The sequence below is a fragment of the Choristoneura fumiferana genome, chromosome Z (genome assembly GCF_025370935.1).
Source record: "Choristoneura fumiferana chromosome Z, NRCan_CFum_1, whole genome shotgun sequence".
NCBI classification, from domain to species: Eukaryota; Metazoa; Arthropoda; class Insecta; order Lepidoptera; family Tortricidae; genus Choristoneura; species Choristoneura fumiferana.
In genome coordinates, this window is record NC_133472.1 from 7160081 (window position 1) to 7187358 (window position 27278).

At 42.4% G+C, this 27278-nt stretch overlaps 1 protein-coding gene across 1 annotated transcript in view; it reads right to left on the bottom strand.

Moving 5' to 3' along the window:
• Window positions 1–27278, bottom strand: part of LOC141440747 (E3 ubiquitin-protein ligase UBR4-like) — a 102751-nt gene that overhangs the window by 37759 nt on the left and 37714 nt on the right. The window contains 25 exon segments of the mRNA XM_074105296.1: window positions 536–607; window positions 2114–2259; window positions 2946–3111; window positions 3704–3862; window positions 4178–4325; window positions 4918–5138; window positions 5836–6016; window positions 6644–6786; window positions 6789–6879; window positions 7656–7898; window positions 9036–9169; window positions 11301–11451; window positions 12023–12110; window positions 12718–12860; window positions 14104–14306; window positions 19597–19729; window positions 20084–20245; window positions 21225–21409; window positions 22043–22237; window positions 22705–22869; window positions 23413–23625; window positions 24697–24857; window positions 25206–25420; window positions 25632–25738; window positions 26402–26550. Of these exon segments, the coding sequence (XP_073961397.1) occupies window positions 536–607; window positions 2114–2259; window positions 2946–3111; window positions 3704–3862; window positions 4178–4325; window positions 4918–5138; window positions 5836–6016; window positions 6644–6786; window positions 6789–6879; window positions 7656–7898; window positions 9036–9169; window positions 11301–11451; window positions 12023–12110; window positions 12718–12860; window positions 14104–14306; window positions 19597–19729; window positions 20084–20245; window positions 21225–21409; window positions 22043–22237; window positions 22705–22869; window positions 23413–23625; window positions 24697–24857; window positions 25206–25420; window positions 25632–25738; window positions 26402–26550 (3974 nt within the window).

Below are 27278 nucleotides of genomic sequence, written 5' to 3' on the forward strand. Positions count from 1 at the left end.
TGTGCTGTGCGGGGGTGGGTAAATGAAGCGTCACTATTGGCTGATGAAAAACATATTCCTCGCAACAGATCCTCGCACATCCCTGGTGGAAAAGCTGCTTAAGGAGGATAATAATAATAAGAATGACCAAAAGTTGTCCCAGCTGCAAGGCACATGGAGGAATCACATCTCACGTAAAACCAAGACTAAATCGGTTAACTCTCTTGTCTACTCCACGTTCAGGAAATGTTGCCGATTCCTTTGACCGCATCGCGCACAAGTATATCCTGCGCGAACTTAACATCCACATCAGAATTTTTTAATTTTTTTTTGTTTGTGTCCCTTTTGTATAAAAGCAGCGATCTGTTTACGCCCCAGCCCCAGTATTCTGGAGTTTTTTGGCCACACGGCCAAGAAAAAGGTCACGATCTTGAACAACTCATTGTTACTAGTAGTTTTGATTGATGACAATATTATTTTATATCAGGGTTAAATAGGCATGGTTGTGACCAATGGGCCCGTGCGAACGCATGGACTCTAGCTGTACTTTACTAGCCTGTGGAAGCGGACGCCGAGGCAGTATTCGTCGGTGGCGCCATGCCTGCCGAAGGCGTGGACACTATGTCCCCTAGAAAATTATAGGGCTTTATCTAGGCTTCCTGTTTGACACCAATTGCGGGGACATAGACATGTTTGAGTATAGTCAAATGGGAAACCTTTGCAAAGTCAGTTCAGGAATACATTTCGTACTGCAGCTGAAATATAAATCGCAATCCAAAAGAAAAAGACGCTTTTAGAACCAGTTCATTGACGTAGAAGTATAATGTGTTTGACAGCAGGTAGGTATCACGTGGTACAGACGTTATCGAAAATACCAACTGAGACATGGATGCAAAGAAAAACCAGAAAAAGAGACCAGCGCTGGGAATCGAACCCAGGTCCTCAGCAATCCGTGCTGCGTGCTATAACCCCTACACCACCGCTGGACAGGAATCTAGACACGAATTTTTCCTACGCATACATATCTCAGGTTTCTTATTTCTACTACGCTACTTCGTGTCTAGATTCCTGTCCAGCGGTGGTGTAGGGGTTATAGCACGCAGCACGGATTGCTGAGGACCTGGGTTCAATCCCCAGCTCTGGTCTCTATTTCTGGTTTTTCTGTGCATCCATGTCTCAGTTTGTATTTTCGATATGGTTTCACGGGATTACCCGTAAAAGTTGAAATAAAAAATACAAAAAGACTCCAAAAATTCAATCGTACAGACGTTAACCAGTGCCAAATTTGAAATGGCACAAGAACATGATGTCGGCACTCCATCGCTATATAAATCGGGATGAGAGTTTCTATAGTAAACTAGTTGGCGCCAGTATCGCGCTTGTCAACTTAATGAGCCAATCGCAAGCGAGACTGTGGGACTGCTTCACCATCCATTGATTAATTTTATTTGAGGGATAAATGTGATGCCGTCTCCGTCTATTTAAACAAAACGGGCAGAGACGGCATCACCTTTACCCGTCAAATAAATTTAATCAGTGGATGCTGAAACATGGGGGACGTGTAACAGACCTGACTACACTAACGCTATATAGAGATATTTCTGTCGTCAAGAAATCTTCATTCATGATTCAAAATACTGTCACATCTATGACGCGATACACTTTTAACATATTGCGTCAACCATGAATAAAAATTCCGCAAAACAGGTTTTCCTGTATGAAAACGTGATTGCGTGACTGAATCGATATTATATGTTAAGGTCACAGCTCATTACAGCAACCCGGCATCCGACCAGCACCGCGAGCGGTAAGTATTCTTCATATGGATTTGTGTGGGTATGCGCTCACTACATCAACTCCGTAGCGTCACCGAATCGCCTCACTCGCGAGGTGTCCACGCGCGGACTGCGAGTGGACCATCCGGTGATAGCCCGCTGCTCGCCGCCATAATGAAGACTAAGAAATTCGTGGACGCACGGACCACTCGGTGTCAACGCGGCGTCCACCCGTGGACCACCTGTTGACAACAAGTGGACGCCGAAAGTCGAGGGGGTCCTGGTCGGATGTCGGGTGGCTCTAATGAGCTGTGACCTTAATAAATCTAAATAATCTGTCCGACTGTTAGTCAGTTTACCGTAGGCGCTGCTGCGTCCGGAGACGCCGCCGATGCTGTCGGCGCCGGAACCGCCACTCTCTGAGCCGGCGGAGCCCGGCGGCTCGGCGGGCGACGTGCGCAGCGTGCTGCCGTCCGTCGCCGCCGTGCTGCCTTCATCGTCAGAGCTGGGGAGCGATGGCAAGGTCAACACGTGCCCGTTTTTGTTTTAGGCCAGCATTTACCAGCGAGGTCCTGAAAGACCTTTTTGGATCTCGGGGTCAAAGGCTGGCAAGAGCTGGCCCAAGATCGTAAAGCATGGCGTAGTCTGGTGTTGGAGGTCAAGACCCACTTCGGGGCATTGCGCCCTGTCAATAGTAGTAGAAGTAGCTTTTACCCGCGGTTTTGCGTGTGGAAACAATATATCGTCTTCATTGACGTTGCGGTTGTGTTCTTTCCTTATGACTTTAGTTATGAGCGGTTACTATACAAGATGCAAAAATAATAACTTCGAATCCTTCCTGAGGGCCTCCGCTAACTCGCACGGGTGCACGGCGCGGGTGCCCGAGCGGCGTGATGTTTCAATAGGTTTCAATAGAGCAGAGACCCGGTTCACGCAGCGCTGTTCTATAAGATGACATGAAACGAGCACGAGTTAGCGGAAACCCTTAATCCTTAAATCTGTGAAAACGTATGTATGTATGTAAACTCTTTATTGTACAAAATAAGTAAACAAACACAATTGACTTTTCTTCTGAATTCCCTAACCAAGTCGATTTTCCTTGACATTTCAATAAATAAAAAGTATATTTCTGACTATCCTCAGCCGTCCCGGCTGCCGGTTCGAGCTGGCCTGAAGGTAGTCAGTACTGACCCAGGCGGCGACGCGGTGGCATCGCTGAAGCCGGGCGCGGGCGGGGGCGGCGCGGAGGGCGCGGGCGGCGCGCGCCGCGGCTGCTCTTGCAGCGAGAGCGCGATCGCCAGCTCGACCATGGTCTCGTCGTCAGCGTCCGGCGGAATGTCTAGCAGAGCATCTAGACCTGCAACGAAATGTAAATAAGTTTCCACCCATGGTTGATTTTATTTAAATAGTAGATAGTACATATCTCAAAGGAACAAAATTAAGCTTTTACAGCTACGGCGCTATTTTTAATCCGGAGCGCAGCGAGTTTCTTAATTAGAATCGTGAGCACAGCGAGGGCTTCAAAGCACGCCCGAAGAAAAAAATACTTGCTGTCACTCCTACGTTTTATCTCCCTCTATTTTTTGTACTAGCCATTTTCTATGTCCCACTGCTGGGCAGAGGCCTCTCCCTCGGATTTCCAACTTCCCCTGTCGGCAGCTAAGTTTTGCCAGTCGTTTCTGAATGCGTCTAAGTCGTCCCGCCACCTCCGTCTCGGTCTGCCTGCTTATCTCCCTCTATTATTAGATTCATTTATATTTTTCCCTGGATTTAGTTGGGTAATAAATAGAATACGAATTATTTTTTTTGCGTCAGTTTTAACACTTTCAAGTGTCACTACTGCACATTCGCTACTCGACAGACTCATCAGTTCCTTTCTTTTTTCAAACAGTTCAAATTACTAGAACATTAACAAAAACTTATTTTTCTATGACAAATCATCAACTTGCCCCCGTCAGGCGCGAGCAGCACCATGGGCTCGAGCGAGTCGTCTATCTCCATGTACTGGTTCTGTTCGTGGTCCGCATGAGACATCTCCACGGCAGACACGATCGCCTCCACGACCGTGCTCGATGCGTGCGTAGCCGCCGCCGCCGCGCCACTAGCACCTATGCAAAAATTATCTCAATATCGGTAATACGCTGCTTGACACCGGCTCAATGGTTACTGGCTATTATTATATTCATTATTTTGTTTGTGTTTTCACAGAGGCGCAATATCGCTAGATGGCGTTAGTATCGTGAGGTCCGTTTGACGTTTGCATGCGATTGGCTCATTTACTTATTTAACCAATCACGAGCAAACGTCAAACGTCTAACGGATCTCATGACACTAACGCCATCTAGCGATATTTCGCCTCTGTGAAAACCCTCGTTGACAGACAATCATTGGGCAATCGTTGTTTTACGTGACATAACCTTTACCTGGTGTGGTAGGCGGCGAGGGAATGTACACGCGGCGCTTCTTGACTCGCGGACGTAGTACCCTCATTATAGCTGCCTTGGCACCGAAGCTGATGCTCTGGTCTTCGGCAAGCAACAGGGACAGGTAGATCTGGTTGCCGAACTCGATCTGGGGAGAGGATGAAAGTGAAATCACATTATAACGTGTCGGGGCATTGTCTAGGCTATATCGTTCCCATCATGCCTCGGAACGGGCAGCCTTCCATACTACACCGAGAACGTCCGCAACTCCCATTTGCTAGAAATTATTTTTCACAGATTACTGCCTCAGCCATTGGTTAGAAATCTGAGAGAGGAGCATGCTTTCTCCCGTTAGGCTGTGCGGGGTGCTTGAGTCAGTCTTTCTCGTTAATCCTCATCGGTTTCGCGCTAGACCGACCCTATACCACTTTTTTCTATCGTGCTATGGTTAGAAGAGTGTCACTCACGGATCCATATCGACTCGCATACTTGTTGAAAGACCGAATGTAATGTTTGTCAGAATTATCGTTTGTCATAACTCTTTTTTCTCTGAATCCAATAATTAATCCGAATTGTTATAAAACAAACCAAACTAAACCTATAGTTTTCTATAACTATTTAAAAAATTCAGAAAAATAAAACATTTCAACGGGGAAAAAATTATGACAAACGATGATTCGGACAAACAATACGGTATGTCTAGCGAAGAGTATGCGAACTTTGGCGCTCCCGCCACTCACGCATTCGGGCTCCGCGTGCAGCTGGAACGCGTGCACGGTGTCAGCTAGAGCGTGCAACGCGTGCTCCGCGTGCCGCAGCCCGTAGCTGAGCACGCCGGGCGGGCCGCCCGCGGCGCTGCGGCACGCCGCCAGCCGCCACAGCACGCTCGTCAGCAGAGCGCACACGTGCGGCTCGCGCTCCTTCTCTTCGGGCTCGCCCTTCCACAGCACCGACCAGTCGCCTGGTGAAACAGCAACAGCATTAGTTAGGTAGCTAGACTCTGGCCAGCAAAAGCCAGCCAGAGACTGTCAAAATTGTTATGTTGCCATTCTGCTATGCTATGTTATGCTGCCCGGTTGAGATAATTTTGATACTTCTGCTATAAGAAATAAATATTTTTTTTTTATTTCGACCTTCTACCATCCTCAAAATGCAAAATGTTATCAGATTATGTTAGAATTAAAATAAGATATATTCAATGCCAATCTGGTCAAAAATGGTCCATAAGTTGATAATGGTCACTGACAAAGGTCAGAAAATTTACCAAGGGACTCGCTAAAGTGCATCATCATCATTTTCAACTTTCACACATTACTACATGAGTTTTGATGCAGCTTGAAGAGTCACGAGTATAATTTAATATATGGAAAATTTAAATAATTTCTAAGTATCAACATCGTTTAATCAGTGTACAGCAAGTGTATTCCCCTATTTTTTTTAATTTCTCTCGGTTTTTCGTGGACAGCTGTCGCTGGCCAGAGTCTAAGTGGCAACCGCATACTGGATGCGAAATTTTAGTAGGTCATGAATGTCATGATGGTGAACGCACTATCACACACTATCTATGTTTTTGCTGTGTTTTGTTTGTTTATGTCAATAAATGTTGTGAGTTTGAGATGCTGATGATGATGATGTTGATGATGATGATGGTGACTGACCGTTGGGCGGCCGCGGCGGCGTGGGCGCACTATACTTGACGAGGTGGGCCGGCCGCGCCACGGCCACGCCGCGCGCGAGCAACACCAGCCGGAAGAACGCCTCCGGGTCGATGTTGCGGGCGTCGCGGGTGGCACGCAACTCGCGTAAGGCGCCGCACACGTAGCTCAGGATCGCTTGGTCCTGGGGAAACGTATAATGTATGGAACACAGTGTCAAGGTAAAACAAATCAGATAATATAGGGTAGAAAAAGACAAACTGCCGTAAAAAGTACCCTCAATATTGAAGTTATTAAATGTTACACAATGTAACTTGCCTATTATTCTCTGAAATATGAATTCACATCTTTTGCTGTAGTAAATAACTAATTATGAAAAAAAAAAGCTGTTAAAACCATCACATCACAGTCGATATCGATATCGCTCGTAGCGGAAAGTAGTTCGCAAATAAAGTTACATCCCGGAATCAAATAAAAAAAAAATTTTTACTCAGAAGTACAAGAGGGTCAATTTACTTTTTCTTGTTTGTTATTCTGTCACTGTTGTCCAAGAGACAAAAGTGACAGAGTTTCTTACAAAAACTGCTTCGATACATGCGACTAATATGCTTAGGAGATAGTCTATTAAATAATGAGCTTGTAACTATGACAAAAATTTATACTCGATAAATTCTAACCACAGAAAACATATAGAAAATCGTGGTTTTAAAGAGTTGTCCAGGGGACGTAACCATGGCAACGAGGTACAAGAAAAGTTTGATCGACCCAAGACCTCGATTACCGCAACTCGTGCGATATTTCCAGCGCTAACCTTGTACTGATGGTAATGCTGGTGGTGCACGGCGCGCAGCAGACACTGCGCGCGCGCGTGCAGGTGCGCACTGGCAGGCGCGCAGAGCAGCCGGCGGGCCGCCTCCGCGCCGCCCTCCGCCGCGGCCGCCGCCGCCGCCGCCGCGCGCCCGCGCCCAGCTCCAGAGCCTCCAGGGCGGCGCACGCGAGACGCTCCAGCGAGCTCGGCTTCCACGTGCCGGCTGTGCCTTCCGTCTCCTTCAGGGCGTAAGAGATTGTCATTTGAGTAAAGCGGCCGCCACATTGCAGCATTGGGACGATTTTGATAACTACCACTCATAATAACATTCGAAAGCACAGCACGACGTTTAATTTGGGTCCCATTTCAGATCGAATATCTGTCATCTTGTACTCAATCAAGTCAATTCAAAGGTTTTTTTTTAATACATCACATTACGGGCTGTTTCACCATCCATTGATTAGTGTTAACTGACGGTTAAATGTGATGCCGTCTCTATTTGTTTTGTTCGAATAGACGGAGACGGCATCACATTTAACCGTCAGTTAACACTAATCAATGGATGGTGAAACAGCCCCTATAGATGGTGATCGTATAATATTTTATACTAGCGCGATTCCCACTCATAGCTCATATCTCCCGGGACATATTCCCGAGATGAATATTCGAATAAACCCCATACATTATAGTGAGTGTCGAAAAACTCACGCGGCTACATGAACGCACGAGAGACATGTTATCACAATCATGCGACGTCAACAAAGACCACGGCGTAACTTTTGGGAATTCCTGTGATAAATTAGTAAAGTGGCAGAATTACAAATCATCCGCTACACCTTATAGTTCACGCGGGCGAAGTCACAGGTAAAGGCTATTTATCTATAAAATATTAATATCAATAACACTACAGAAAGAAAGAAAGAAATACATTTGATCACAACACAACAATAGACAACACTACACAAGACAGAACAATATTATTAAAGTACGATAGTATAGAACATCCATCACGCACCTGCGTGGTCTTGCTAGAAGACGGGCACGAAGACGGATCCTCGTTCTCCTCCGGCCATCCGAACTGCTCCTTGTTCTTTCCATACACCTTGACCGAATCGACCATGGAGATGCCGTCCGGGTCTTGGGACGGGCCGAAGTTTATGACCAGCTTCTTGTCCGACTGGAGGGACTCTTCGCGCGTCAGGGGCATGTCGAACCAACGGTTGCGGAGGACCACCGATGGTATAGTCCTGCGGAGGACCTGGTGGAGAAAAGTTGATAATAAGTTGATAGGAATTTAAAGTGCATGGACGGGTGCTTTTACGTGCTATGACATCTAGTTTTTTTGGGGTTATAAGAGCTAATCCCACAGGACACATCGCTCCTCCATCCATCCATCCTCCACGTCCTCGACTAGTGACTACGAACCGAAAGACGTGAACCGAAGCGTTGGCAGACCTCCCATTACAGTACTTTCATTCTAGCATGGTGCGGGTGATACTTGATGCACCGTTACGTTTTACTCAAAAAAAGTTGCTGCGGTCTTAACATATGGAAGTATATTTCAGTTGTAGCCTGGATATGACTGGCGTACAATATTTGAACATAAAGAACTATGTTATATGAAATAAATTTAAGCTATCAGATTTTTATAATAAATTAATAATATTCAAAGCAGAATTAAGTGAAGAAACGTAATATGCAAGTAACGTAACACCAAAGACTCGATTAGTGATGGGACCTAATGGATCTTGAGTTATATCAGTACTTAATTATTGGCAAGTAACGAACATTCTTGCAAACTCGGTTTAGACTTACTTAAGTGGCAATGAATCTAACCAAGAATTTCACTAATATCCTCATCAAAATTAACGTAATAACCGGATTAATGATGACATTAATTATGAGTAAGATTTAAAATTATTAGTTTTATCGACTAAGTTTCGACACTTTCACTCTATAGTCTGTGATATTGACAGCTGTCACCCGCACCATGCTATAATGAAAGTACTGTAGTTAGACTGATGATATCGCTAGAGTTGAGGGCGAGAGGCGAGTTGTCATTCTTTGTGGCGTTCTAAGAGGGAGGCCTCTGTTCAGTGGACGTTTTCCGGGATTTTATATAACATTATGGCTTTGAACTTAACAATATTAATAATAGCTTATCGAAATAAATTGAAACGCTTCGAAGCGACTACCACATGTCTAGGCAGCAAACGTATTGACAAACTTATGCACGCTGGTGACTCTGGTACAGAAAAAGGAAGACAAAGTTCGGTCGGTCGGTTCGGTTTCGGTCATTTTAACTCTTTTTATAACGACGGGTTTACAAATTAGCTATGGATTTTATGATACTGCTACGTTAAAATTGATATTGAACAGAATTCAAACCACTTACTTCAATATAAGTGGGCGTCCTAGCCACGTCTTGACTGCCGAGCAGCACTCGAATTCCGCAGATGACCATATTGGGATCAGAATTGATGATCTCTAGCGAGAATCCAGTCATTTTCGTGGACACTACGTAAAGACCTGCGAAAAAAAGTGTTAAATATTCAGTACAGAAAATAACATCTAACATATATGTATGAAGGTATAATGGGTTTGTTTACATTGTCTGCAATTTCTATTGAGCAAAATATACATAAAAGTTTGTAGTTATCGTATGCCGTATTGGTATTTTTTTTTATCTTAGTGTAAAGTACCTAACTTATCGTAGTTTAAGATTTGATTGAGCGCAACGCCAACAAGCTGTCTCACAGTTTGGCGAACATTTAATTTAAGGTACTGTAAGGAGTATAGTTTTACATATTAATATTAGTAATGTACTTATAACTAAGGTGTTTCAATTAATACATTCAGTCTTTACGCAACGCTTGTGCTGTTTAATTGTCTCCTTTAAGCCTCCGCCCCACATGGCGATCCTGCCAGGATCTCCATGACCTTATGACTTGAAAAAAAAACCAGTAATGTATAATGCTAACGATAAGGTATTGATAAAAAATGAAGTGGCAAATAAGTTAGATTATCTTTATTTAGGACCATACAGGGTCATAAAAGATGAATCACCTAATGTAGAGGTGGAAATTGATGGGAAACCCATCCTAGTACATAAGAATGTTCTATTCTTATGTACTAGGATGGGTTTAAACAGAACTAAACCATTTTATTAATAAATAATAATAATAATTAAAAAAAAACTAGTAAGTAATCTTTTTTTTTCTATAAGAAGGGAGATGTAAGGAGTATAGTTTTACATATTAATATTAATAATGTACTTATAACTAAGGTGTTTCAATTAATACATTCAGTCTTTACGCAACGCTTGTGCTGTTTAATTGTCTCCTTTAAGCCTCCGCCCCACAGTACAATGTATCTGCATTTTTTATTTAAATATTTTTTTAAAAAAATTGTGTTGTGAAAAACGCTCATTTCAAGGCTTAAAGACTCGAACCCTAAAGACTCTCGAGGCTTAACGTCTCAAAGGCCGCAAAAACGGTTTCTTGCATCCATACGCGTAAAATAAGTCGAATACGCGTAAATATAGTCGAGTCTTTAAGACTGTGGAGTCTTAAGGGCTCGAGTCTTTAAGCCTCGAAAATGGGCGTTATCCACAACTCACAGTGCACAATGGTCTTCCTTCGGGAAAAGTCGGATCACAATCAAAACGACAGCACCCGAAGTGTCAATCAATTACTGTATTAAATGAGTGACATTTTAATATCCATTGAGCTCCTATGGGCGTGTACATACACGAAAAACAGGTTCGGTATCTCCATGTCGGTATTATCCGGGCCCGGAAAGAGTGTCACCCCTATGGAACTTTATTGTTTGGTGTCAAATGTCAAAATGCAAAATGTACGGCTGGACGACGGGTACTGAAACTAACTGAGAGAGCACGGTAAATACGAACATTCCCAATAAAATACGATGGATATAACGATTATAGACCACATCTGTAAAGCCACGTTCACATTTACCTGTCGTGTTGTGTCGTGACGCATCAGAACGGTATCGGTTTCATACATTTTATATGGTTGCGTTCACATTTATCTGATGCAGTGTGTTGTAACGGCTTGTGTTGTGTCACATCACATGCAGGTGGTAGGACCTTATGCAAGGTCCGCCCGGATTGCTTCCACCATCTTGCTCGCTAATCCTGCCGTGAAATAGCAGTGCTTGCACTGTTGTGTTTCGGCGTGGAGAGTAAGACAGCCGGTGAAATTACTGGCACTTGAGGTATCCCATCTTAGGCCTCTAGGTTGGCAACGCATCTGCAATCCCCCTGGTGTTGCAGGCGTCTATGGACGGTGGTAATCTCTTACCATCAGGAGACCCACTTGCTCGTTTGCCATCCAGTCAAATAATAAAAAAAAAACATCAAAGCTATAGAGAGACAGAGACAGCATCACAGCTCACAACACAACACGACAAATAAATGTGAATGCAGCTTAACCCTTAATAAGGCCCCATTTATCGTAGCATACTACCACAGAATTAACAGCAACTATCGAATACACACGTGACAAAGAATATTTCTAAAGCTAGTCGTATTTTCAATAATTACACTGGAAATTGTGACGTATTCTGAAATTAATAAGGTTCAGTTTCCAACTCAACGCAAGTGGTCGCTAAATCGCCTCTGGCCTTATTTGGTACTCACCGGTAGTATTAAGTCGATGCTTGATCTGAGCTGTGTTGTAGACCTGTAGTAGGTCTTTGCCGCCGTATTCGACGTCGGACATTGCGACGCAATGCTCGAAGAAGTCAATGGGGAACTGCGGCGAGCCGCTGGCGTTAGATTTAGAGGCCACCTAAAATAAATCACAGGGCTTTATCTTGGTGAATGTTTTAGTGAGTAATGACTCACTAGAGTCGTTCAAATGAAGAAGTAAGAAATATAATGATTTGATTTGCTAAAAAAATATCATCATCATCAGCCTACAGCAGTCTGCTGCTGGACATAGGCCTCTTCCATGGAGCGCCACAACACTCAAAAAATGTAAAGACACGTTTTTGAAGAGGCTGTACTTTATTGTAGTTAATTGTAATTAATTTAAAGACTATCCAATCATGCTTTAATGGTAAACATCGATTAGGAGTCTTAAATTATTTTTGGGACAAGATTTTTTGGTCGAAATTTGACCAATCACAGAGCAGGGACGTAAGTTTCGAGTGAAATTCGACAATACAATACAATACAAAGACTCTTTATTGTACACCAGAATTAATAAGCGATACAGAAAACAGATACACAGAGAAAAAATTACAAGGTAAGCAATAGGCGGCCTTATCGCTTAAGAGCGGCTCTTCCAGGCAACCTTTTTTATAAAAAGAAGGAACTACTAATTTACAACAGGTGGTACAACATTTCGTTCACTTTACCTGCTGCGTTTTCCCCTTAGTGTGAGTGAGAGCGCGCGGGCGGCGGCGCGGCGCATGTGTCGGCTGAATCGTCGGCGAAAGCCAATATCTACAGGTACATAAACGAACTTAAGCATTTTTTACGTACAATCAAACAGTTTGATTCCTAGGCCATGATCATGATCATTTACGTAATTTGATATGTATTGTTATAGACAAATACAATATTTACTATTGCGTTACAAGGTTAACTGTACCTATAGACTAATGCCTAAAAAAAAAGTGACGCACAAATAAGTTTTTGCTAGACCTTGACAGAACGGTCGTAGTAGAAGCTTCGCTCGCGAGACTCAATTTCAGGGTTTCCGGGATAATTATGAAGATAATTAACGCGTTAAGTACGGACTGAAATAAAATTTAATCCTTTGTATGATATTATGCGTAAAGTCTATAATGCGTATCCCAACACGGGTAAAATAGTGCGTCGCTTTTTTTGACATCACGTCATTTGTGAGTATCCAATCAGTTATATTGTTAAATAATAACAGGATAATTATCCGATAATTATCAATGAATTACTTTCTTAATAATTTCCGAGTCCGACCCTGTTGTTTTGTAACCTTACTTTTTTTTACAGATGAGGCCAAGCCAAAGGTGTGAGATGCTGGTTCAGTAACAGCCTATACACTCTAAACTTGTACTTAAGGTTCAAGTACCCTGTGTGTTCGGGGCTAGCGGCATACATCCGCAGACTGCCATCCTCGCAGAGCAGTATGAGTGTGGTCTTCTGTTCGCCGCCACCGCCGCACCAGTGTCGCACGGCAACCATGTCGGTGATTTTCGCCTTGGCTGGGACCACCTGTGGATGTTTACACTCGTGAGGAGGCGGTTATGTAAAGGTGCGGCCACATGCAGTCGCTCGTCGCTCGTTTGCAGCGATAAATCTGGTCACGTGACCCCATTTTGAATGTGATTTTGAATTTCCCGCGACTCAAAAAAGTAGCGTCAAGTCGCCGCGTCGCAGGGTCAAGATGGCTGCTTGCAGGAATGATCTTGGTCTTGGAAGCTGATTTCTTAATCTCATTTAGTAGCAGTCGTGGCAGTGGTACAAATAAAAGAAATTGGAGTGAATGAAAAAAAAATAACAGTGTTTTTGCCGAAATTAAAGGGCGTAATGACATCGAAAAAACTCACGAGGTGCAAACCTGAGTTTGAACACATGATCCTTTGCTTGAGAGGCCATAGGTCCGACTAGGCCACCCGACTGTTTTTTTTTTTCAACAAACACAGGTAATAAACAATTTATTATTCGACTGGTTGGCAAACGAGCAAATGGGTCTCCTCATGGTAAGAGATCACCACCGCCCATAGACACCTGCAACACCTGGGGCATTGCAGATGTCTTAATAATATATTATCATGAAAATATAGATATACAGACAGTGTTTAGCAAAGAGAAAACTTAAATCTGTTGAAAATTGGATTTATAATGATAATGATTTTTGAAAAATATATATACCTGTCTCTTTCTCAAACGCTTTTCTCTATGCAGCAAGTATGACGCTACTTGCGTGTGAGGTCACATACAAATATGTCTTTCTCTGTCCAATCTTGACTTTCAAACCTTTATAACTTTGTTATTTGTAAAGATAGCTTAAAAATTGTTCCTCTATTCGATAACAGCCATTGTGAAGTTTTAATTTATAAAACGCATATAAAACGGCCAAATACCGAATTGCAATTTCAAATACAAAAATACAAATACAAAATAATTTATTTCACCAAAAGAGATAACAGTATATACAACTTAGTAATCCGTCAGACGCCAAACTAGGCTAAGCCTGTATCTTGGCCCTCTGCGAGTGCGGTTGACAAAAGTAGGTAGATAGGAGAATCGTAATTAATATTATGTTTTGTACATAATTTTATGATGTAGAGTGAGTGAGTGAGTGAAGGATACAAAGTTCGTGATAAAAAAAAAATGTGGTTACGCATTAAATATAAGCCATAGATACAAATTCAAATAAATATGTGTGCTCGCATGTTTAGTGAGTGAGTGTGTGTGTGCATGTATGTGTGTGTGTAATTTAGCAGCAACCGACCTTGATCTCCTGCACGTAGATATTGTTAGGCGTGAGCATCAGCACGACGGGGTTGTTCGACGCCTGCAGCACCGCGGTGACGACGCCGGGGTGGCCGGGCACCTCCGCCCACTGGCAGAGTGCCTGCACGCCGCCCTGCTTGCCGCCGCCGCGGCCGCCCTCCTTCGGCGGAGTGGCCAGCGACTGCGGGATGAGGGCTGTGCCTGGCGACAGACCGAACTCCGTGTCGTTAATAGGGGTGGGATATTCGGTAACAATATTTACTTAAAAGTTGACAAACCCTCCTCCCCTAGTCACAAATGTCAAAGTCAAAATAATTTAAGGGCGTAAAATGAAAAAAAAATACATTTGCGTTTTTATTTGAATAGATTTAAAAATAATACGTTGATTATTTGTACAGTGTTATCATATCATGAATTAATAAAAGCATTTTCAAGACAGGGAATTTTATAAAGAACTAGCTTTTGCCCGCGGCTTCGCCGCGTGGAATTCGGTTGTCGCGCGCGGTTCCCTCGGGAACTGTGCATTTTTTCGGGATAAAAAGTAGACTGTTTCGACGTGAAAGACGGACAAACATACAAACACACACACTTTCGCATTTATAATATTAGTATGGATTACTGGTTTTGTTTCACCAATGAAACTCCGTGGCCTCTATTTTTTTTTGGGTAGTTTACAAAAGTTAAAATTGTTAAAGTACTTCCAGTAAAAGAGTCTTCTAGTGTCTTTATAGAAGTCTGTGTTTTATATCTGTGTACGGTTGCTATGACTTGTTATTCTTTGATTGTTGATTTGCCTTTATTCCAATATATTTTCCCTTAACAAATGCATTTACTTTAATATGGTAGCAGAGCGCAAAAATAAGATTTGAAGCTTAAACCGGATAACGGTCTATTTTTTCAAAGAGTGCGGAACAATCAAATCGAACGAAAATGGGTTCAAACATTAAATTCGAGATTGGACGACTCGAAGGTAGTACCAACTGGCAAACCTGGAAATACAAAGTTTCGTTGCTATTGCGGAGCATACCAGGTACGCTAGATATAATCCAAGGTATAGCGACAAAGCCTGATCCGCCTGCGGCGAAGGCGTCATCTGAGGAATTGTTAAAATATAAGACTGATTCGGACAAGTACCAAAGTCTCGACAGTCATGCATTGCTTATCCTTACGACCAACATGACCGAAGAAACCTTAAACAAGGTAATTCGATGTGGAACGTCGAAAGATATGTGGACAGAGCTACATCGTCTTTATGATGGGGCAAAGGAAGATCGAAGCTATGAACTTTGCATGAGGTTTTTCCGCTTTCAACTTGAAGATAATGATATGGCAAGTCACATCTCGACACTTAAAAACATATGGTACGACTTAAACAAGGAAATTGATGGAAATGAACTCCCGGAAATGCTTTTAATTTGCAAAATCTTGGATACCCTTCCAGATAAATATTTTAACTTTAAGTCTAGCTGGTTGTTGATGAATAAGAGTGATCGAAATATCGAAAATTTGACGACTCAGTTGTGTGCGCACGAAAGAGCTTTAACGAGTGGATGTAAGGACAACATCGAAGAAGCATTAGTACTGAGATCTAAAGGAAAAAGTAAGGATAAATTTAAGAAAAGGAAAATGCAATTATTGTAGAGAGGGATTCCACAAGGTCACATCATGTCAGAAGTGGATTGCGGATGGCAGACCTCCTAAGCCTCCCAAGCAAGCTGCGAATATTGCGATGTTGACAGGCCTGGCTTTAGCATGCGACAATCAAACCACTGATAAAGACACTTGGTATGTCGATAACGGTGCGACCAGTCACTTTACAAATAGAAGAGGCATATTCCAATCTTTTGAAAACTTCGGAGAATCGCGTAATGTATTGACGGCGAACGGAGAGGTGATCGAATGCATAGGAAAAGGTTCTATTCAAATTGAAGCTGACATAAAAGGTCATAAGGAGTTAATAACTTTAAAAAGACGTATGGTACGTTCCAAGCATTAAGAGAAATTTATTTTCTGTGCTAGCCGCGCAAGATACGCTAAAGAACAGCATCTTTCAGTCAAATGCTCAGTCATGCAACATAAGTATTGATGGCAAAGTTGTTTTAATCGGAAATCGTGACAAGTATGGCGGTTTATACAAACTTAATGTCAAAACACTTATGCCAGAACTTGAGATTAACCAATTGACAACGTCACAAAATCTTCAACTCTACCATGAACGCCTAGGACACCAGAATAAGAGACATGTAGCAAAACTGATACAAAGAGAACTAGGAGTGAGTCTAGACTCAAGTTCCACAGATATCTGTGAAGGCTGCGTCTTTGGCAAGACACATAGGCAAAAGTTCGGAGAGAGACCAAGAGCTACAAAATCTGGAGAACAAATTAGCGCAGACGTATGTGGACCATTCCCATACTCGATTTCAAAGTGTAGATACTACGTTCTGTTTAAAGACAACTACTCAAAATATCGATGGATCTACTTTCTGAGACACAAGTCTGAAGTTCACGCATGCTTGAAAGACTTTCTTGCTGAAGCTAAAACTTGCGGACACGTCGTACAGGAGCTACTCACCGATAATGGAGGAGAGTTCGACAACGAACAAGTACGAAATACTTTGAGACAATTCGGGGTAAGACAAAGATTTACGATGCCTTATACACCTCAACAGAACGGTTCTTCTGAACGCGAAAATCGTACGGTAGTAGAAATGACAAGAGCACTAATGCATGCTCATGATGAGATACCGAAAGGTTTATGGGCTGAGATATCCAAAGCTTCAGTCTACATACTGAATAGAACGGGACCTACTCCAATAGAAGGAAAGTCACCGCACGAACTTTGGTACGGTAAAAAGCCAAAAATAAATCACTTGAAAATTATTGGTAGTCATTGCTACGTACATGTTCCAAAAGAAAAGAGATCAAGTAAGCTAGACAGGAAGGCTGAAAGAGGGATACTTATCGGATATGATGGTGATGAAGGATATCGAGTATTTGATGTGAAGAATCTCAAATTGATCAGATCACGAGATATTGTTGTTGATGAGATATCTTTGCTAGACAAAAAGAAGACTGATACAACTTCAAAAATACCTGAACCTGATACAAATATCTACGAGCTACCTGTTCCTTCAACGAGTTCTCCAACTTTTTATGAAGAACATCATCCACAAGCACAATCAGAGACAAACGATAGTGTTGAAGAGTATGAGTCATTTGAAGAAGACGAGACAGTTGAAAATAATATAGATCCCAATGTTATGACACGACAAAACGTAGACTTGCCAGTGCATGGCGAGCGTCAACTACGTGATCGAAGCCGGATTAAACCTCCACAAAGATTTAGTTTCGAGCAGTTCATTAACGAGGCTATATCCATTCCTGAACCATCTTCATATCGAGAAGTTTTACACAATCCTGAAAAAGATAAATGGATCGAAGCGATGGACAAAGAAATACAATCCCTTAAGAAAATCAGACGTGGGAATTAACTAACCTGCCTAAGAATCGGAAAGCACTACCTTGCAAATGGATATTTAAAATTAAAAGAAATCCTGATGGTACAGTCGACAAGTACAAAGCACGTTTAGTTGCTGTTGGCTACAATCAAAAGAAAGGTATTGACTATGACCAGACATTTAGTCCAGTTGCGAAAATGAGTACAATAAGACTTCTGTTAAGCATTGCTGCAAATGAAGGATTAGCGCTTAGACAGTTTGACGTTTCTACAGCTTTTCTATACGGTACCGTCAAAGAAGAAATTTATATGCGACAACCAGACGGCTTTGATGACAGAACTGGCCGAGTATGCAAGCTGAAAAGAAGCCTATATGGACTTAAACAGGCACCTAAATGCTGGAATGAGTGCATTCATGATTTTCTTATAGAATCTGGTTTTATCCAGAGTGAAGCTGATCCCTGTGTCTATGTCCGAGAACGTGGACATAATAAGATACTAATTGGGCTCTATGTTGATGACGGTCTGTTGGCTGCATCAGATGAGAAAGAAGCAGATGATTTCATACAAAATGAATTGAAAGGTCGATTTAAAATAACGACAAAAATTCCATCTTACTTCCTTGGGCTCGAAATAGAACAAAACAATGAATGTATTAAGGTTCATCAAGCTGCTTACACTCAAAAATTGCTAGACAAGTTCGGGATGAGTAACTGCAAAGCTGTTGGGACACCCATTATAAAATGCGAAAAGGAAATAGAGAAAGACGAATGTCCTGATCAACAGTCAAATTTTCCATACCGACAAGCTGTTGGATCTCTAGCTTATCTTATGGTTGCAACGAGACCAGATATAGCATATGCAGTTGGGGTGGTATCAAGAAGCCTAGATAACCCTACCAAAAATAATATACAACAAGTAAAGAGAATCTTTAGATACTTAAGAGGAACTGTCGATACAGGACTCGAGTATAAAAAAGGCGAAAGTCGTCTTGTATGCTACAGTGATGCAGATCACGGTGGTGACGATACAAGCGGATGCTCTACGAGCGGAGTGTTATGCCTGTATGCTGGATCGGCCATATCCTGGCGAAGCTCCAAGCAAACCACGGTTGCACTGTCGTCTACCGAAGCGGAGATAGTAGCGGCCAGTGAAGCAAGTCGAGAGATTATTTGGCTGAAAAGGTTGTTACAAGATCTAAAAGTAAATATGACACGCCTACTTTGCGAATTGATAATGAATCAGCAATTAAACTGGCATACAACCCTCCATCGGTACAGCATCGAAAGACTAAACATATTAAAATAAAACACTTCTATGTCAGACAGTGTATATCTGAAAATGATGTAGTCATTGAACAAGTACCGACAGCAGAACAATTGGCTGATATATTCACGAAGCCTCTGTACAAGCCAAAATTGATTAAGCTTTGTGAACAGTTTGGCTTGAAAAAGGCAAGGAAATGTTAAAGTACTTCCAGTAAAAGAGTCTTCTAGTGTCTTTATAGAAGTCTGTGTTTTATATCTGTGTACGGTTGCTATGACTTGTTATTCTTTGATTGTTGATTTGCCTTTATTCCAATATATTTTCCCTTAACAAATGCATTTACTTTAATAAAAATAACTACTCAATCCACATACTAATATTATAAATGCGAAAGTGTGTGTGTTTGTATGTTTGTCCGTCTTTCACGTCGAAACGGAGCGACGGATCGACGTGATTTTTGGCAGAGATAGTTTATGGGCCCGAGAGTGACATAGGCTACTTTTTATCCCGGAAAAATGCACAGTTCCCGAGGTAACAGCTCGCGTTAACCGAATTCCACGCGGGCGAAGCCGCAGGCAAAAGCTAGTTAAAGCTATTAGACATCGGTTTCGCTCTCATTCTGTCATCAGTTCAGGTCGTCAGTCAGTGGTTATCTATTGTCTGAACACGTTTGTTGTTAACCTCTGAACAATGAGCGTACCGGCCGCTCAGTGGCCTTTCTTTAACCCATACAATGTTGACCGGCTCGGAAACTTTAAAGTGCCTCACCTTTTACGCTATCTTCAACAGTACTCAGCGGCGCCAGGTAGCTTCTGCCATGGCCGTATGAAAAGAACAGCATTTTCAACGTGTGAGAGTAGTAAACGGACACTCCGCCGCCGCAAACCATGCCCGCTACATCCTGCGACAGAAAAAAATCGTTCAGAAACACACGCACGCAACGCAAATGTGTTTGCTAATCAAAAAAGCTAATCTTTTTTAGTAAATGTCATGTTCCTTGCTTGTAGTACTCTACATCAATAGCCTAGTATTGACTGAATGATTTGCCTCGTGAGCAAACAAGAAGCATCTTACAGCCCTAATTTCAAAGTAGCATAACCAGTAAGTACAGTCAAGACAAAATTAGAGCCTAGTTCTCCAACATTGATGAGAAATTTGCGCACGAATCAGAATCTTTATATTGTACAGTCACCGGCGCTTTGTTGTGTCGGATATTGGTGATGGTGACTGTACGCTTTCAGTGGTCCAGTCTCACCTGTATCTCCGGATGCAGCACCTCCAGCGTATTGGTAATATAGAAGGTCCCGAGCGACGCCCGAGACTCCTCGCTAGTAGGCTGCCAGTACATGTGGCCCGCTGAGCTCATACATATCATGTGCATCACTCCCTCTTGATTGACGAACGTCACATCCCGCACCTGGGAACGTAAAAAGGTATTTATTTCCTTCTCCTTTCCGTTGTGAACTGATTGACACACGTGCACATCGCAAGCACTATTTGAGCCTAACAAAATCAAGTATTAACAGTAAGTTGGAAAGCAGACTACAAATTGGGATGTTTCAAAATCCTCCTAATTTTTGAGGTCGGTTAAAAAGCTCAGCAAATTGGATTCGGAACAGACAGGCGGGAGAACAGCCCATAGCACTGTACAGATTGAAGACTGCAGATAGTGGTATAGAATAATTAGAATGATCCATTTGGACAAACCCAGATACCCGATACAGATACCTGAAATACCTGGGTGAAGAGAGAATACATCAGTCAATTTACTTAATTACATTACATGTGTCGAGGCTGACCCAAGTCTTATCGACTAATTTGCATTCATAAAATCGAAAACTATAGTTATATCTAAAGAACAACTGCTGTCAGAGAAAGACATACGAGTAAGACGACCAATGCACACACATAAACATCACGCCTGTATTCCCAAATGGGGTAGGCAGAGCACACGAGACGTTACCGCCACCCGCTTCGGAGCCACTTTTAGCCACTTTATCATTTAACTGTGTCATATTGCTCTATTTTCAAGTATTTGTATGGAAGGTAATAAAAAATATTCAATAATAGTAATACTTTGGTGCAACTATTTAATAACTAAGAATAATTTAGAAATGAAATATTTAATCGTCAAATTAAAAAATACAAACGCAGTGCGTATTTGAACATAATTGTCGTGGACAATGTTCATTGTTTGCTTGCACTAGTGTAAAACAGCTCAGGTGACAGCTTTTGGGACTTGGCTGTGTCCAGTAAGTGCTCGAACCAAGAGCAAAAAAGAAACTGCACATATTTTTAAAACAGTTTTCAATTCAACAACAACACTGTCGTCAACATTTAAAACGTACGCCGGGCGCATGTTCGGGCCAGCCTCAGTACAACCAACATCGCCTTACCTTGCCGCTCGGCACCAAGAAGTGATGTATCGGGTTATTGAGGTCCTTGCTGAGATCGAATATCTTGACGAAGTCCGACGTGACGAGCGCGAGCTGCGTCTGAGAGCCGGGCAACCACAGCGCCTTTATTATGTAGTTGTTCGCTTCGAGGCCGGTGCTGATTACTAGGTGATCTGCTACTGTACCTGTTTTGGAAACGTGCATAATAAGACTCGATGCCTGCCTAAAGACATAAGGTTAAATTAAAGCCAGGCTATAAATGAGAATGTATAAATAAAATGCCGACAATCAAATCAGACTTTCAGACTAAAACTAACACACTGATCACAGAAAAAGTATTCAGAGAACAAATTATTCACAAAGGCCACCAAATTTATTGCATGAACACCAAATTATTGCGTGTTGCGTTCGTTGGCAACCGTCCGCTGGGGTTTTGATATATGTTTGGTTAGGTTAATCACGACCACGACACAGACAAGAGCTTGTTTCATGTTTTTTTTCTAACGTTTTCGTTATAAATAGTACCATTTAGTGTCAATTTTAAGGCTAACATAATTATCATTTCACATAAAAATTACGGTCTAATTTTGGTGGTCGTTTATTATTACTGGTGGTAAAAAACATTTTTTTTTTAATTTTATTACAATAGGTGTCTCTTCAAATATTGGTCATCAAACATTGTGCTTCTAATAAAATTAGGCTAACGTCTATAGATCCGTGGTAATAGAGACCGCTTCACGATTAAGAAAAAAAAAATCCCACAATTTCAGCCAGGTATAATTTTACCGTAGCTCTTTAGTGCCTTATTTCTTACTTACCTCCGCTATTGAACGTGAGTACATGGCAGTCTTTGATACCGCATACGGCGAGCAGATCCTCATTCCAGGGGTTCCCGCTCAGGGTGATCACCGTGAAAGGGATGGGCGCGGACGAGAGACGTGTCAGTGTCAGCTTGTGCTTCGAGGAGTCCGCTTGCTTGAGGAGAGCAGATAGCTGGAGAACGGTAATCTTTCCTGCGATGCACAAGTAAAAGGTAATAAACATAATTAAGCCGTGATAGATCACTGGTTTGACGTATGGCCTCTAAGGCAAAGGGTAGTGTGTTCACACATCTCGAGTTTTTCGGAATTCATATCATCAGCATCATGCCTCCTCTTAGAATGAGAGGGCTTGGGCCAATTCAAATGCGAAATTACATTTGAAGTACACCAAGAGTGTTTTGGCGAATAAAAAAAGGGTGTGAAACTTCCAAATCCCTCGTGGGCCCCCGTGGGTGGGTATTAACAGCCAAAGCTCTCTCAGACTAACAGGACGCCTATATCCAGCAGTCGGAAGAGTATAGGGCGGAGAAATGTGATGACAATCGCAACATAATAAACCGTGAAGATTTAGATGATAACAGATACTGAGATTATGAAGCGAACCCCATGTCAGCCGACAAACCTGGCTGTTTCTTATAATTATCGTTAAAGTAAATTACCTTTCTCGTGCGACACGGCCAGATGCTGCCGCCGGCCCTGCGGGGAAGCGAGACAGCACATGGCGACGCGCCGCAGCTTGTGATTGGACATGAGCTGGCGAATCGTCTGTCCGTTTTCGCCGGTATAAGACATCCGTACGTTCTCGAATGCGCCTTCTTGGGAACCTGTTACAAAGAATATTATTGAATAACGTTGTTTGTTTTTCTGTGCATTAATTCTAATGTTGGTGGGAGTGTGTTTGTTACTCCTTCACGCTAAAACCTCTAGACAGATTTTGAACTGTTTCTCGGGAATAACACAGGCTACTTTTAAGCCTGGTTTAGACCTGCAAAAAAATGTGCAAGTTGCATTAAGTCGTGGTACTCATTTGACTATTTAAAACTTGTTTACTTTACGACCTCGTAATGTACCGCAACAGAGACAGAGAATCCAGGAGTATGCGCACGCGGTCCATGCACGCGCCCAGTGCCGGATTAGCCCATAAGCATAGTAAGCAGTTGCTTAGGGCATCACGTCTTAGGGGCACCAAAAAAAAAACAGCTAGCACATAAAAGTTAAGGCTGGTTACGACTATTTATGGATGGGGTGGTGCGGGGTGCCACAGGCGTGGATTGCTTAGCTAGGGTATTAAACAGTCTTAATCCGGCACTGGACGCGCCCCGGCCCTGGCACGTCGAGCGGTGCTGGCGCGACCTGGAGGGACTCACCCAGCGTGGGCAACATGAGGTTGTCAGTGTGCTGGAACCGCTTCTCTCCCAGGTGCAGCTGCGCGAGCGCCCGCTGCGCGCGGCCGTGCGCGCCGACCGCCGCGCCGCGCTCGCACGCCGCGCGCACCGGCCCCGACAGAGAGTCCAGCAACTTGCGCACGCGGTCCATGCACGCGCCCCAGCCCGGGTACGTAGACAGGTACTGCCGGCAGCCTGGAAGTGACGTATGACATAAGCTGTTATGCCCTATCCAGACTTTCCAGGAGTGGTCTAAGATCCGAACTTGAAAAAATCTGCACCGGTTTGATAATAGAATGAAATGTATTTTATAATAAATTTAGTACATTAGAAAATATATTAGAAATGGATTTGCTAAGAAAATCCTGGACAGGCTATTTTTAATTATTAAAAAAAAGATTTTTAAGAAATTTTGTTGCATAATCGAGATAATAAGAAAATTTTATATTGACTTAAAGTATAAAACCTAAAGAATATATAGACGTTGGGTTTGCTACTGTTTACCTGGACGAACTACTGGGTTTCCAGGTATAAACTTAAACAGTTATGTCGATGCCATTTACTTTCACTTGATTAGATAATAGAACGAATTGTATATCAACAATATCGTTGTTTTATTGTGAACACGTTAATATAGGGTTGTCTGCATTTAATTAAAAATCTTTAAAATATTTTGATTTTTTAGAAAACCATTTGTAATATACTAAATTTATTATAAAATACATTTCAATCTATTATCAGGCCGTTGCAGATTTTTTCAAGTTCAGATCTTCTACTAGAGGGAAAGCGAGTTTGAGAGTGAGGACGAAGCGCTCGCGTCCCCTCATCTTCCCTCGCCACGCTTCACTGTCGCTCCGCTTTGTGCAGGTTTTTCGGGCGCGAATCAAAAGAGAAAGAAAAGTGGACTTAGCGGGCAACTGAATGAATCGAGAGTATGGACGGCTAGCACTCCGGCAGCCTCCGCTCACAAAACTCGGGCCGAGAGCCTCTAGGAGGAGCCTCGCGAGTCTGGATTGGGCATTACAGAACAGTGAGATACATCCTTTGGCATCATCTGTACTTTTCATCAGGTGAGATAAACGCGGGTCTGTATCCGAGTGCGTTAAATAATAACGCCTCAGATCTTTTCATGGCTTACAGTTTCAGAATTACCAATACTGACTTGTCTGAAAAGGAAAATGGATAGACCGGTTTATGTATTTCCTTTTTACCGACCTGTACTTCGTCTTCGAAGATGAAAAGTCAAGAAATCTCAAATCCACCGACCTTGTATGTTGGAAGCTAGCACCGGGCGACGCGGGGGCGCGAGCAGCGCGGGCGGAATGGGGCTGGAAGGGCGGCGGCGGAGCGACGGGGCGGGCGGGGCCTCCTCGGCGCCGCCGGAGCGACCGCCCAGGGTCACTGACCGCTTCACCAGCGCTTGGCAGCTGGCAACAAAATTGTAGTTTAGACACAGTTACCACCAAAATAAACAGAGACGATGTCACAGTTATCTATAAACTTGCGAAATTTGACCCAAAAAAGCAACAAACTAAAGCTCGTAAAAATATCTGCATATCGACAGGTCTCTGACTCAACCTCTTATGTGAAATTTTAGGAAGGTGATTTAGGAATATCTTCTTTAGGATGTGTATCTAAAATGGTTATAAGAATTTCGTAAATTTTCATATTCGAGGTTGACGCAGAGATCCGTCGATATTCCCTATTGCGACATGACAAATACACACAAACATCAAAACAATACATTCAAAATTACATTTTTAAACTGTTTTTACCTAGAGTCGGGCTTGGCGCCGCAGTCGCAGAAGAAGTTCCCAAACTTGGCGTACGAGACGTCGTGGCCCCTGTGGCAGACACGAGCGCACACGGTGCACACTCCGACGCCGTCGACCATCTTACAGGTGTGGCAGTGATACCAGTGTTGGTTCATGAACTCGCGCTGGGTCACGGTGAAAGTACACAGCTTGTACTGAAGCATGGCGTCTTCGTCCTGGCATAAAAAAATCAATTAAAGCGTCAGCTGTTTGTTCTCCAATTTTGTTAGTGGTCAGTTGCTAAACAGTATTGATATGGAAACTTATTAAAATAAACTAGTGCTTGGGTAACAATAGGTATACGTCGGCCAAGTCTTTAGCTCCAGTGGCTTACGCTTTGCTTTCTCTTTCAGATTTTTGTCAGTTAAAATATAAGACGCGACTTACAGAATCATCGGCGCTTGTGTCGTCGTCGTCCTGTTGTTCGTCGGTGCAGTCTAGATCGAAGCCAAGATCGTACGGCGCCTCCCAAGTGGGGCTCACAGAACGCCATGCTGCGAAAAAATAGGTAAGTATTAGGCTCCATCTAGAGTCTACATTCTAGACGGCGAGGAATATCGTGAGTATCGTTACATAGCGGGCAGCTTTTTAAGAAAGCAATTTTTTTCGTTGACTTGGAAAGGCAGCATTCATCATTTACATTCAGTATAATTTAATTATTCAGCTTCTCATACAAAAAAAAAGTGACAGCATCATACGCAAGCATTATTTATTTATTCAAATAAATCTTCATTTAAATTGTCAAGAGTGTCGACATCCATATTAATTCATTTTTCTTGGTAGAGATGGAATGTAATGTAGGGACTAGGCTGTATACCGCTGGCAGGTGGTGAAACGGACCACCTGGCAGGCTAGATTGACTTTATTATGTATAAAGGTAGTTTTTTTATATTGTATGATTCTAGAATTTGACTTTAAAAGACGATTGACAGCGGTATACATGCCGGGACACAGACTGCTCCCGACAGCCTGAGCGGCTGGAACTATCTTTGTAAACTATTAATAAGCTCTACCAAGTTACAGTCCCCACAGTAAACTTCATTCGCTTTTACGCTATTAGGTATTTGTGACTGAAGGTTTCTTCTGTGAAATGAGTTGCCGAGATACGTTGGTATATGTATATCCAGCTTTAGCTCGCGCGTCTATCAGGTACTTACTAGGTGGCTGCGCGTTGCTGATGGAATGCAGCGCGTCCGCCAGATACGAGAGCAGAACGCACGCTGATTCGATCTGCGGGGACAGTGACTCGTCCACTTGGCCCTCTTCTAGCTTCTCCAGCACTTCGGGACTGCTCAGCTTGTTGACACTGCGAAAATAGTTATATATAGTCATAGGTATGAAGCTTAAGGTCTTGGTTTCGATCCCCGGACCGGGCAGATATTTGTATGAAAAATACGAATATTTGTTCTCTAGACTTGGATGTTTCATATATTTAAGCACGTATCTGTTGTTTATGTTTATCTGTTGTCTAGTACTCATATACAAGCTTTGCTTACTTTGGGACTATATTGTATATCAATCCAATTTATAAATAGTGTAAACAAACCGATTTTATCAAAACTCTTGTATCCACTGGCCGAACCAATAACACATTTATCTATAATTCGTGTCTTTTAACTCTAGTTAAACGTCTAATCACTTTTTTCACCAAAATTCACTTGATTTCAATATTTAATTTTCATTTGATAAATCTTTGTCTAAATCTGACGTTATTTCTTGAATGAAACACGTGTATAATCTATAGTTGCCATAGACTAGCATAGAGATGGTGGAAAATTTGACATTTAAAAAATCGAATAATGCTTGTTCGATTGGATAAGCTATTTTTATTTACTTACCTTAAAATTAAAAAAATGTTACTGCTTTTATAATTGAATAAACAGTCTCACATCACCAAATGTCTGTAGTCGGGTTAATGGCGTCTTTGTTTACACTTTTTATAAATTGGATTCAAATACAATATAGTAGGATGTACGGTCAGCATCAAAAGTAGCTGTTTACTTTTTTACCCTGTCACATTAACACATTTGTCAA